Here is a 13,644-nt window from a genome sequence, read left to right as displayed (position 1 = left end):
GACTTTGCTGCAACCTTCAGTCCTTCAAGTCCTTTGCCCATGTTTTCTATTCGGTTGTTGGTCTTCCATTGATTTGTAGAATTTCTTTACCCTTAATAATAATTATCTGAGGGCAAATGTGCTGCAGATATCTTTTTCTGGGTTGTGGTTTTGTCTTTTCGTTGGAGTCAAAGTTGGTGAAAATAAATCTTTAATCTTACGGGAGTGAATGTATCGATTTTTTCTCTTACGGTTTGCAGTTTTGATGTCTATCTAGGAAATCAAGGTCATAAAGCTTCTTTCCTGTATTTTCCCTTAAAACTTCTTAAAGTTTTAAAGTTTAGCATTTCACATTTATGTCCATAACCATCAAGATTTTTTTTGCATGGTGTGTTTGCTAATGTTTGTTTAAAATTTTTGTGTTCATGTTCCTAAGTGAGACTGGCCTAAAATTGTCCTTTCTCACACTGACCTTTTCCGGTCTGGGTTTCAAGGTTTCACCGTCTTCAGACAGTGAGCTGGGGAGTGTGTCTGTCAGGGTCCCAGTAGTAAATAGGATACACTAGCAATAGGAGGGCTTATTTATGGGGTTATCTACAATGCTGCAGGGGCAAGGGAGCCCAGGGCATACGGGATGAGGGGAGCCTCAGCTGGCCACCTGGTCAGGGGATGTCCCTTACCTTCTGCCCTCTACCACAGGCTGGGCACCTTTTTGGCCAGACACAACAGGAAGTCAGAGGTCAGGGCCCCATTGATGGAGTCCGTACAGGTCAGCACCACAGGACAGACATCTCATAGATGGGTGGTGAGTGGAGCTGGGGGCAATGTGATCTGACACAGGGAGATTTCTCTGTCTTAATTCTCAGGAAGAGTTGCTAGATTTTTACTTTATCCATTTCTTTTAAGGAGTGGGAAAGAGAGATTCCCTGATCTGACTTCATTTCATTGTCTTTACCAGATACCCTCCTAATGTAGTCGATTCTCATCATTCGAGGTAGTTCCGTTCTGTAAAGTCAGCACAAATCCCTAAATTAACAAAGACCGAACCATCGCCATCCCAGGGTAACATAGGTTTGCTTCCCGTGAGTGTCTGGTCAGCCATCAGTATGTCACCATCTTGTATATGAAATATATCATTTTATTTGACATCTCGTGGACTCATTAACAGGGACTCACAGCCAACAGCCCTGTAACTCGTGCCTCAACAAAGCTTATCCAACAGATGTGTTTCCTCTGGAGGGCATGGCCCGCCTTCTCCCCTGAGGACGCTAGATAGCACTTCAGCCCCATGCTCGGGGCCGGTTTAAATAGCAAAATCGCCAACAGAAAGTACACAATGTGAAAAACGTGGCACTAAATAGACTACGAGAAGGACAGTCATTTACAACATGAGACCAGCGTGTGGACTCACCCTCGTGTGCATCGAGCACGCCAATATCTCCTGCTCTGCACACGTCTGCAAATGACCGCAAAAGTGCCCTGGGTGTTGATTTTGGTTACAAATAAATGTTAGGGAATAGGCACAGTTGCAGGCACAGAATCCGTGGACAACGAACATCACCAGTGTTTCCCAATGTCACCAGTACAGAGGGGCGGAGTGTGAAGAGCGGTCAGCACTACACCCTAGAGAAGCTGAGTCCATGTGACCGCTGCTGGGAAAAGCCTTCTTGCATTTTGGGACGGCCCTGAGCATTTTGGTAATAGCCAAATGTGACAAAACCCAAATATGCCACAATGGGGAACGGATATGTTAAATTCAGTGCAGTGAACTATCACCCATGAGCAATCAATCACAAAGACTTGTAGCAACGTAGAAAATGCTTCTTTCCTAAACAAAAAACAAATATACACCCTAATAATTCCTGCATATTTGTAGGTTTAAAAGATAAAGATTTTAAATATTTATTTTATTGTATTTTAACTCTTATATTATAGTTGAGTAATAATGTCATGATAGTTTCAGGGGTACAGCAAAGTAACTTAGTTATATATTTTCCCATTTAGGTTGTTACATAATATCGAACAGAGGTCCCTGTGCTATACGGTAGGTCCTTGTTGGTCATCCATTTTAAATACAGCAGTGTAAAAGATAAAGATTTGATAGGAAAACATATTTGTGGAAAAGGAAGTCTCAGGTAGGTAGAAATATGGGTGAAAATTTTTTTCCTAAAATTTCCTTTATTGTAGCATTAAATGATAATGTGAAAGGAGGGACTTCCCTGGTGGTCCAGTGGTTAAGACTGCACTCCCAACGCAGGGGTCACGGGTTCAATCCCTGGTCAGGGAACTAAGACTCAGTGCAGCCAAATAAATAAATAAATAAATATTAAAATAAACAAATTCCATTTAAAAAATAATGTGAAAGGATATCAGAACAGTCCAGGAAATAAACTAGTTTTTCCCTGTAGCTCAGAACCATAACTTTGAAAAGAAGCCGAGAGAAAAGAGAGGTATTTGAACATATCATATGAATAAAAATTGTGTCATCTTTGTTTTTATGCCTATTTGCCATATTTAAATGTGTCAAGTTAATTTCAAAACACGTTTTAGAGTTTCATATAGATTAGTTAGAAGAATAACATTAACAACAATACTGTTTTTTCATGAGTATTTATTTTACCTTAAGATTTTCTATGTTTCCTATAACAGATACTGTGTATTAAATTAATTTTACCTTTTCCAATGCTTTGTTCTAAATTTTATAAAATAATTTCTTAAGGAAATGTTAAATAATATTAACAAAGCTGCCTTTGGGAATATTTCTAGAAATTTTGACACGGTGTGAAATGTCTCAAACATACACATACCCAAATGTTGTTTCGAAAAGTAAAAACAATTGTAATAAAAAACACAGATCCAATGATTCCTCTGAAGCTCCCCATTCAATTGCTCTTGCGTTTTGCAAGTCCTTGAGGAAAATGAAAAGAACCACTGGAAATAAAGTAATTAAATTCTATCCTTAATGCTGCAAAAAGTACAGAAGCCCAACCTCATCAACAAGAATGGAGACTATTCCTTGTCCTGAATTCGTTACTTTGATGCTTTTGGATGAAGGACCTTCTGGAATGGCTTCCCTTTTCCCTCTTTCTAAAGGGGAGCAGTGGATGGGGCCTGGCTTTGACTGGCTGCCTCTGAGCCACTCATGCTGCAGATGGAAGCGAGGCCGAGATGTCCTTGGAGGAGGCAGCTGAAGACGGGGCAGAGCCTCTCAGGGCTCCAGGGCCCTTGGAGGAAAGGGTGGCTCCCAGCTTGGGGGCTCCTGGTTCCCAGCTTTGTCAGCACAACCAGAGTGGACCAGGGTGGGGACTGGCTCCCTGGAACCTAACTGTGGAGGTTTTAACATGTCTGCAAAGCCTTTGAGACCCTCCCCTTGAACACAGGTGAGTGATTTCCTTCCGGGAAACGTAAGTGATGCCTGGAAACTTTGGAGACTAGGTTAAAGGTGACGGGGCTGCTGCCTGGGTGCTGGCTCCCAGCACCTTTGGTTCTTTGGCCGCCACGTGAGTCCAGAGAGAGCCTGCGAGGGGCCACATGAGTCTTCCCACCCCCGGCACCAGGAGAGTGGGAAGAGTCAACCCCAGCTCCAGCTACACCCTCACTGAGAGACCCTGAGTGAGACGCCAGGCATCCCAGGCAGCGCCTCGACCATGGGGGATGCCAGTGACAAGTGGCTGTTGTGGTTTTATACCACGTTGGAAGTGGGAACCAGAGCCCTGCGTCTGCAGTGACCCACAGTGAGAAGCTCGGCTGATGAACTTGCAATGAGCATGGGGGCCGGAACGCACCTACTGGTCCTCAGCGCACACTCTCCCTGTCCAGGCTGGTGTCCTCCCAGAAGCAGACCTCGAGACAAGGATTCTAGTGAGAGCAGTTTGTGGGGAGGTGACACCACTAGGCAGCGCCAGTAGGGGTGTGGGGACAGGGTGGGGAAGGAAGCCAATGCAGGGCACCGAACAAGCTACCTTCTCCTTTTGGCAACGGGGGCTCATTCCCACTGAGCACCTCGGGGGAGAGTGTAGAACATTCCTCAGCTGTCCGACCAGAGGGGTATTTATCCTCCAACTTCTAACAGTCATTGATTGAGGGCTGCTCCCAGGAGGCAAAGGGGCGTGAATTCCCCTGTTCATGAGGTTAATTACCTCCCCCTTGCCTCCCGCAGCATCCAATCAGAGCAGGCTGGAAGGCCAGAGAGAACCTTCGGGAGAATTGCAGGTGTTGGCGTCGGGAGCAGCAGGGACAGGAAGATTAAGTGCTAGTCACCGTCAGAAGCTTCCTACTGACTTTGGAACCAGAGGGTGACACTAGGTGAGCTGTACCTGGCAGCTGCCGCCTGGCCACTGAGCAGTCAGAGGCACCCTGAGGCAGGCCGCAAGGGCGCCCGCTGCCCCCGCAGGTGCCGGCTCCACACGGGACCCCCATGCTGCAGCCCCTCTGCGAGCACATGCAGACACCACACCTAGATTCCCACGTGGGTCGCGTCCTGACCCGCCTTTCCTAGAGCTGCAGCTGTCACAGGGCCTGTGTCTGCCTTTGCAGACCACCTCTCAGGTGGGTGGGTGGACACGACATTCCATCTACTCCTGTGTGTCCGTCACCTGACCTGCTCACAGACATAGGCCTGCAGCTTCTGCCTGGTTCCGTCTCGTTCGGGGTGAAGCTCCTCTTTCCCAGCTCCATCTTCTCAGAAGCTCTGAAGCCGTCTTCCTCTTTTCTTCAAAGTGTACGGAGCTGCTAAAACGCAAGGTATGCACAGGCCAGTGCTGTCCACTAGAACTCTGTACAGTGATAAAACGGCAGCCACTAGCTACATGTGGCTACTCAGCGGTTGAAATGCGGCGTGACTGAGGGGTGAAATTCACATTTCCATTTCATATTATCTGATCTAAATTTAAGTGGCCACCATCCTGGCTGGCACAGGTGTGGGCCACGGCTCCTTTGGATCTACTCCAGGGCCTCGCCCCCTCCCTGGTCCACTACAGCTCCTCCCTCCTGCTTTGAGGATCCCTCCTCCATCCCTCTGGTCAGTGCTTATTCTGAGAGGTCTGTCCCTCTGCCCTGCCACCTCCCCTCACCCAGCCACCAGGAGAAGAAAACATGCACTTGACACAACAATGAAGGTTTGACCTTTTTTCCCACAGGGGTGTGGTCTGGCGGGGAAGGCTGGGAGTGCCCGTGAGAGAGAAGAGACTGAGCGAAATACCCAGAAACATCAAAACTGTCCAGATGTCCCCCTGCCACCCATCACTGCAAGTTCTGGTTTAGAGAAGGCAGTCCATCCTGCCTCCTTCTCCGCTGACTACAGATTTGAGAATCTAGAATTGCATGCTTCAGAATAGTGGTGTTCTTCCTTAAACGCACACTTCCTAGACTCCAGCTCCATGAAATGCCAAAACAAAGAGCGAGGAGCTCAGGGATCAGTATTTCTTGAACATCCTTTGGGAACTGCTTTAATCAACACACTCACGCTGCACTTGGAGTTTTCGAGTTGGACCCTCCACCAAATCCCCACAGACTGCTCTGCTCCTCGCCTGCTCGTGTCCACTTTTTGCAGTTTTTCTCTTTACTCCTGCATTTACTTCCTCTAGTTTCCTGCTTCCTTCTTCACCAATACTGCTCCAGATTAGCTTTTTGAAATTAGAATAACGCATGTAGTAAAAGTTAATAAACTCTGCCTGAGGATCTGAGGCTTCCTTCCGTCTCTAGAGTGGCTGCACTGTAGGGACTCTGTGACATACGCTTTAGTGACCTTTCTTTCTAGGAGTTTCGCCCTTCTTACCTTGCTCTCTCAGTTCAGGCTTCATTTGCTTAGATGTATTTTGTGTGCCAGTGCCCACAGTGTATTTATTAATAGTTTGAAACTGTCACAAGTTCTCATTTCGCAGCGATTTTCATATTTGCTTCACCACCTCTGCTTTAGCATTACCAAATGTAAATGGCCTAGACTTTGCATTAAAAAATAACTCCCCCTGTCCTTCCAGGACAGGCCTGGAAATTGTTGGCACAGGGTAGCGTCTATCTACGGATACTTCTCCTAGGAGATTATAAGTTCCTGGCAGGCAGAACTGTGTCCCAGGAGACCCACTCCACACTGTGGCCAGCATTATGTAAAGAATAAGAGAGCTCAATGGCTCACATCCATTGAAAAGAATTCAGTCAGTAAAAACAGAGGACTATGCACATATCCCATATATGCAAGTCTTCTTTAACCAAGGAGGAGGACCGACAGAAAGTTACAATATGCAGAGACTGAAAAACAACTCTGAATTTTTTAAAAAATAAATTTATTTATTTATTTTTGGCTGCGTTGGGTCTTCTTTGCGCCGCGCGGGCTTTCTCTAGTTGCGGCTAGTGGGGCCTACTCTTCCTTGTGGTGCACGGGCTTCTCATTGCGGTGGCTTCTCTTGTTGCGGAGCATGGGCTCTAGGCGCGGGGGCTCCCGTAGTTGTGGCTCGCGGGCTCGAGAGCACAGGCTCAGCACTTGTGGTCCACAGGTTTAGATGCTCCACAGCATGTGGGATCTTCCCAGACCAGGGCTTGAACCCGTGTCCCCTGCATTGGTTGGCAGATTCTTAACCACTGCGCCACCAGGGAAGCCCCAACTCTGAATTTATATTGGGGCAACGGTTTCCCTCTTAAATGCCTTGCTCTGAAGATAAACGTGGTTCCTCCTCCTGCTGGAGCTGGAGGGAGGGTGGGTGGGCGGGGCATCGCAAGGTTATTGCAGCTGCGTCCCTGGCCGCCTTACACGCTCGCGGAATTCGCGTGCAGTGAAGCTTTCCAGCCTGCCACCCGCCGTGTCCTCATCCACCCCGTTGTCCCCGCGTCCCCGTCCATCCCCCGGCCACGGTCGTGCTGGGCAGACTCCTGATCCAACGTGATGCTTGAGTTTGAGGCGGTCTTCTCTGGAAGACACGGGCTCCTTTCCGTTCCCCACATCCTTAAAAGATTAACGTTCCCCTTCGCAGAGGGCCCTACAGAGGGTCAGGACCCCCGCCTCGAGGCCCCCGACGCCCGCGGACTCTGCGGCCTTCTGGGTATGGTAGTGGACGCCTCGCTCGCTCCCGCCGCACAGTGCGGCCTGGACTACAACTCCCGACAGGTTGCACGCTGCGCCTCCGCGCCACGCAGCTGCTAGAGGACGGTCCGGGCGCGGCCTGGACTGCAACTCCCGACAGGCTGCGCGGCCCGCTGCTGCGAGAGGCGCGGGAGGCGCGGGAGGCGCGTCCGACTCGTAGAGGAGGTTGTGGCGGCGGTCTCGGCTGGCGACATGGACAACGCGGGGAAGGAGCGAGAGGCGGTGCAACTGATGGCGGAGGCCGAGAAGCGAGTCAAGGCCTCCCACTCCTTCCTCCGAGGGCTCTTTGGGTGAGCGCCGGACCGCGCGTGCCCTGATCGGGGGTCTCCGTCCCTGGCCGGCGGCCCCCCCACTTTCCTTGGGGGCCCCCAGAACGCCCCAGGGGCCCTCAACCCTCACACGCCCTCCAGAGATTCCCCTAGGGCCCCTTGGCGCCCCCTGAAATCCCCAGAACGCCCCTGGCCCCCCCCCCCCACGCTCCAGGGACCTCCTAGGACCCCCGGAGTCCCCCACCTGCCCTCCAGGGATACCCTGGAACCCATGTAGCCCTCCCAACGCACCCCCTGGAACCCCACGGCGCTCCAGGGGCCCCCATGCGCCCTCCAGGGATTCCCTATGACCCCCGGAGGGCCTCCCCCCCCAGCGCGGGTGCGGTGTCCCACGGGCCGCGCGGGTGTGCGTGACCCTCGCCGCGGCGGCCACACCGGTTTGTTATTTCGCCACGAGTGAACCCACGCAGCTCGGGAGACCCGTGTGGGCGTGAGGCGCCGGGTCCCGGACCCCCAGCCCCAGCGCCTGGCCCGCGGTCTTTTGGGGGCGTCAGGCTGGCGGTGGGGCCGCGGCAGCCGCATTCCACCACCCGGTGCCCGTGCGCCTTGCGCCAAGTACGGGTTTAATAAATATCCGTGGGAGGAATGAGTATGTTTTCTCAAACTGGTGTCTTTCCTTCACTGGAGATTGATGTGATATCCAGGGCCTCCTGTTGGATTAGGGATAACGCAACTCCTCTAAGTCTGCGTCATTTGGGAATCCCGTTCATTTCCTATAATTCTTCTGTGCTCTCCTAGGGAAGGTCTTAAATTCGGATTTCCCAAGAAGCAGAGCCTGCATTGACAGTCCTTGGAAGAATTCTGGGCGGTTGAATATGTGAATGATTCAGCTGTTTAGGATGAGAGAGGCAGAAAGTTCGTGGTGGTTTACTCTTTTTCCTTTTGGAAGTGAAAGGTCCTCGGCCAGCACCCAGAGCATGTTTTTATTCTGAGAAGGACCGGGGGTCCGTATTTAACTGTTGCATTAGTAGACGCAGTTTTATTTCTGTACAAAATCGGTTTGGAATCTGCTAGTCTTGCCACCTTCGTTCTTTTGGTAATACTTTACCGTTGTTGATAATCTCCAGGAAATGCTCATATGCAGGTTTCATGCAGTGCACGTAGTGCAGGGTGCAAAGATGCAGAAAGGTAAGCGTTCCTGTCCTCAAAAATCTCTCGGGGCATTTATCCCGGCTGGTTTCTAAATTTCTCATGTGATGTGTGGTCTGCATTGTAGCAGTGAATTATAAATTTGTTCCCCTTTGAAAGTTATGGCAAGACATAAGGAGCACTGCCTAATACTCGATGCTAACACCAAACAATAGCTTCTTTCTCTGGTTGTTCACAAAACAATTACAGTTTATTTATATAAAATTTAATGTCATAGCACCTCACACTGGGAGGTGATCGTAAAGGCCCAGCATTTCAAGTCCAGATGTGCTTCCCTGGAAGGGAATCTGTAATCGGCAGAGGAAAAAAGCCGGAGAGCACTTGGTGCTTCTCAGGGGCGTGCTCCTTTCTGTGAAGAGGTGTTGCGTTATTGTTTTCATGAAAGTATGCCAGATCTTGAATCAGTAATCCTTAAGGGATTTTAAAAAGGCCTCTTGTCTTTTTTTCTCCTTGGCCTTTGATCACCTGTTTCATTGGCAGGCTGTGTAGGAAGACTTCATCCTCACCATTCACACTCAGTTTGCTTGAAAGTCATTGCATCCTAGGTCTGACCTGGATCCAGCAGGTCAGTTTATTATCCTCGCTTTGGGACCTCGGGCAAGTTCCTTAGCCCCTCTGTGCCTCAGTTTCCTCGGCTATGAAATGAGGGTAAGAGAAGTATATCTCATAGTGAGTGAGGGTTTTGTGAGTATATGCTTGTAAAACATTTAGTCATTGAAGATGGGGATTATGAAATATTAATTAGTATCTTCATCAAAATTTTCAGGCCCAGTTATTTATCAAGGAAGCAGCCAGACAGATCAAGTGACTTTGCCAGGATTTCGGAGCCAGAGACCTTTTGGACTGTATCATTGGTCTTTTAATGAAATAAAGTATTTGAAAGAGCTTTGCACCATGTAAGGGTTATCTATACTATGGAAGACTGTGTTTTTAGTAATACTTGGCTCCAGAAAAATTTGGGGAAGAGGGTACTCAGAGTTCTGTGAGGTTTAATAGCATTACATAATTCTTCGAAGCCAAAAACCAGGCCTAGTTTCTCTCTCAGTGACAGTGGGAAGACAGATTCTGTATCAGTTTCAGTTGTTCAGAATCTGATGTTACATCTAGCATCACTTGCCCCTGTCATCACCCTTATAAGCTGGGATATATGTTACTCCACCCTACCCCCACTCCCTTAGCCTGAGAATTTTCCCATCTACTTGTTTTCCTTTATTTAAACCACAGTGTAATCTATCTTCATGTCAGGCTCCTTAATTAACAAAACATACGTGCATGAGTATCACCAGTATCACCGAGCCCATCTGTTTAAGAGCTAACAGTGCTTTAAAGGGGGCACGTGATGCTGTTTGGGGCTGTGGCAGCCATCACAAGGTGCTCAGTGTACTTTACTGCAGATGTTTCACACCACGGACTCATTAACCCAGCTGCAGGTTAAAACCTGTTAGAAGTTGGTCCCCTTCACTCAGTGCTGATCCACCACCCACGCTAGTTTTGTGGCAATACTCACTGCTGTTCTGTAGCTCTTCCTTCTTTGTTGCTTTCAGTAAAATTAGATGAAAATATGCACTGTGTATTCCCGAGAAAAAGTCAGTCATGCGTTCTTCTGTGTGTAAGGCACAAGCCTAGGCTCGTCTGCAAGATGTCAGTGTTCCTTCCCCGCGTCCCCCTGCAGGAAGGGAGCTGCTGAGGGATGCAGCCATCACAAGAAGCCACTGTCGTGGTGGTCTGTCTTTCTGTTTGGCCGCCAGTTAAACAGTGATGTGTTTTTGTAGTTGTGGAATGAAATTAAAACTTATTCTTTTGCTGACCGAGCTTAGTATAGCAAAATTACCACCGAAAGAGTTGTGTTTCGATTTCATTTGTTTCCAGAGATGAGCTATTGAACTTTGTAGTTAATTTCAAATTTTAATTTAGCATCTTAACTACTGGTATGATGGTTAGCTGACCTGGGTCTGACAGCAAGATAGCTTTGCATTTCTCTTGTTATAGGAGACCACACTGGGTACACTGCCCAGCGCACATGGAGAAAGTGGCTTAAGACAGACCGTGGGAAGATGTTCTGGATGGTTAATGCTTCCTTCTCGTGCTCTTGAATGTTCCCCAGTCTCGAAGCTTATAAGGAGCTGTAAATCTGGCAGTGTTGAAGTAAATTTATTGAAAGGCCCTGTAGGGTTATCTTGAAATAACTATAAGTTTATAATTTCTTAGCTAGTTGTAAAAATTGGGAATATTTCTTAAGCATTATAGGCCATTATCAGTATTCTTCACTTAGCTTTATTTTGTCAAAGATTGTGTTTAAATTTTGCCAAAATATGGTGGGGGCATGTGAAAGCATTTATAAAGTATTTAGGTCTGCCTCAGTTGCAGTAGATATTCAAATGCAGATTAAACTTTTAAAAACATTAAGCTCAGATTTACTCAGAGACAGGTAGTATAGTATAAGAAATATATATGTATATTTACTCTTTATTTCCTATGTAATAAGAAATAGAGGACTTCCCTGGTGGCACAGTGGTGAAGAATCCACCTGCCAATGCAGGGGACATGGGTTCGAGCCCTGGTCTGGGAAGATCCCACATGCTGCTGAGCAACTAAGCCCATGTGCCACAACTACTGAGCCTGTGCTGTGCTCTAGGGCCCTCAAGCCACAACTACTGAGCCCGCACGCCACAGCTACTGAAGCCCATGCACCTAGAGCCCATGCTCTGCAACAAGAGAAACCACCACAATGAGAAGCCCACACATGCAACGAAGAGTAGCCCCCGCTCGCCGCAATTAGAGAAAGCCTGCGCGCAGCAACAAAGCCCCAACACAGCCCCCAAAAAAGAAAAAATAGAATAACCTATATATTGAATAATTATATATTATATAAGGTATATTATGTATGAAGCATAATAATACATACTATTATATGTAAGAAGACCAAATATAGATTCTAGTTTACTAGCTTGGTGACCCTGGCCAAGTAAATAATATTCGCAGCTTCTGTTTTTTCGGCTTTTGAATGAATGGGCAGAGGGAAAGAATTTACTTGTCAGAGTTGTAAGGATTGAATGAGGTGTCAGAATGCTTATTAAGCTGCACGGAGCTATATTACTGCTACTTATAATCATTTGGTTTCCTAATTTGAGTGTCAGTGTCAAGTTACAGTTTGTATATCAAGTGATAAACTCTCACAATATTGGCCTTTTTCTGTCTGCATTTTTGCAGTGTTCACCATATATTTTCTCATTCTTGTGAGCCCTGCGAGGTGCAGAGTCCTTTACAAGAAGTAGGGAGGACTGTGGTGGCCTGTGGCTCTAGGATGTAAGGTCCTGGGGCGTCTGCCTTAGTTGGTGGCTTTGGCCCAGCACCTCCCGCAGCACGTGGCTATGGCAGGCGCGCGTGGACTATGGTGAATGCGGATACAGATGTTGATTTGTTTTCTTGTACACTTTTGTCTAGTTTCAAGAGCAAAGGTAACAAAGAGCAGGGGAATTCATGTCACTTTCTTCTGTTTTCTTAAATATGTGTTTGTAATAAATCCATATATGGTAGGGAAATGCAAGGAGTACAGAAGGGTTTCAGTTGAAAAGTAAAATTTTCCCTGAGTCCTCACTCTCCTAAATCTTATTCAGCAGAAGTAACCATTTAACTTTCTTTTTGATTCTTTTGATGGTTATTGCCATAAGTCTAAGTAATTTTAGAATACTTCTACTACCAGATTGATTAATTTTAGATAATACTTGTCGACCCTGCCACATAGCTTATGTGGCAGTGCATTTTCTCCTTCACCTCTTGATTTTAGTTAATTCTCAATCTCCAAATATTATCTTTTATATGTAAGTAACATTTAAATTTATAATTCTGCTTTAAAAATTTTTCAGATATTTCCCTATTTCTGTGAGTTATAGAGTGGCCGTGAGTATCATGTCCAAACTGGGATATTTTTGAGTTGCCAAGAAAACGGGTATAACCTAGGAGTGTCCCCACAACCAGGACGGAGGATCATCCTAGTTAAAGGCGATTCTATAATCTGTTTTTATGCTTTCACTTTACATTCATTTGATTAGATGATAAAATGGGTAAAACTTCCGTACCTTAAGAATTTTCAGTTAGTGATGCTTGTGAGTGCACAGTAAGGAGACTTTGAAAATAGAATCTCAGAGTGTTAATCACGTCTGTATTTGAATAGAGCTTATCGTAAGTAATGGTAATTTAATTAAAATCTAACAAAGTAATAGATCAGTTCTTTCTTGGGTTAAAATATGTTTTTCACCGTAAGGAAGTATCTTCCAATTCGTTTTTTTTTCTTTTTTCATTAGCTTAGGACCGAAAGGGCAGCGTTTATTGTGAGGCGCCATACAAGGAGTCCAGGACAGCCAACGCTCAGAAAGCCCGAACTCCTCCATACAGTTCAGCACAGCCTTTTTATTTATTTATTTTTTTGCTGTGTTGGGTCTTCGTTTCTGTGTGAGGGCTTTCCCTAGTTGTGGCAAGCGGGGGCCACTCTTCATCGCGGTGCGCGGGCCTCTCACTATCGCGGCCTTTCTTGTTGCCGAGCACAGGCTCCAGACGCGCAGGCTCAGTAGTTGTGGCTCACGGGCCTAGCTGCTCCGCGGCATGTGGGATCCTCCCAGACCAGGGCTCAAACCCGTGTCCCCTGCATTAGCAGGCAGATTCTCAACCTCTGTGCCACCAGGGAAGCCCCCCAATTCGGTTTTAATGGGTGTTTTCATTAGGGATTGAATGAGGGCCTTTTCAATAGCTGTCAGGTAAGCGTGACTTTTTTTCTTAGTTATTCGTATATTAACTAATGGATAGCCTCATATTGAACTCTGCTTGCATCCCTTGAATAACCCCTCTGGATTGCAATGTATTATTTTTACTATGGGATTCTGTTTTTAAAGATTTTACTTCAAATTCTTTTATTTACAATTCTTTTGTGTATAGTCTTTCTCAGATTGAAGTATTGATGTCACAGGCACGCATGTCACAGGTACTCTCATAAAAAGAATTTGTAAGTTTTTCTTTTTTCCCATGCTCTGGTCTTTGGATTTTTAAACAGAATCCTCTTACAGTGAAATCATCTTGGGCTTTTTGGTGGGTATTTCTTTGATAACTTTCTCTTTT

General features: G+C 46.8%; 1 protein-coding gene across 3 annotated transcripts in view; it reads left to right on the top strand.

Annotated features, from left to right (window-relative positions):
* Positions 1 to 7,155: 7,155 nt before the first annotated feature.
* NAPB (NSF attachment protein beta) overlaps positions 7,156 to 13,644 on the top strand; it is a 38,481-nt gene continuing 31,992 nt past the window's right edge. The window contains exon 1 of one of the 3 annotated variants that reach the window (XM_067707396.1): positions 7,156 to 7,344. In XM_067707396.1, coding sequence (XP_067563497.1) covers positions 7,247 to 7,344 — 98 coding nt within the window. In that variant the 5' untranslated portion in view covers positions 7,156 to 7,246. The remainder of the gene's footprint in view (positions 7,345 to 13,644) is intronic. The other 2 variants (XM_067707397.1, XM_067707398.1) reach the window with 2 other exon arrangements.

The sequence above is a fragment of the Pseudorca crassidens genome, chromosome 15, assembly GCF_039906515.1.
Source record: "Pseudorca crassidens isolate mPseCra1 chromosome 15, mPseCra1.hap1, whole genome shotgun sequence".
Lineage (NCBI taxonomy): Eukaryota > Metazoa > Chordata > Mammalia > Artiodactyla > Delphinidae > Pseudorca > Pseudorca crassidens.
The sequence above is the reverse complement of the archived record's forward strand: the minus strand, read 5'-3'. Positions and strand labels throughout refer to the sequence as shown.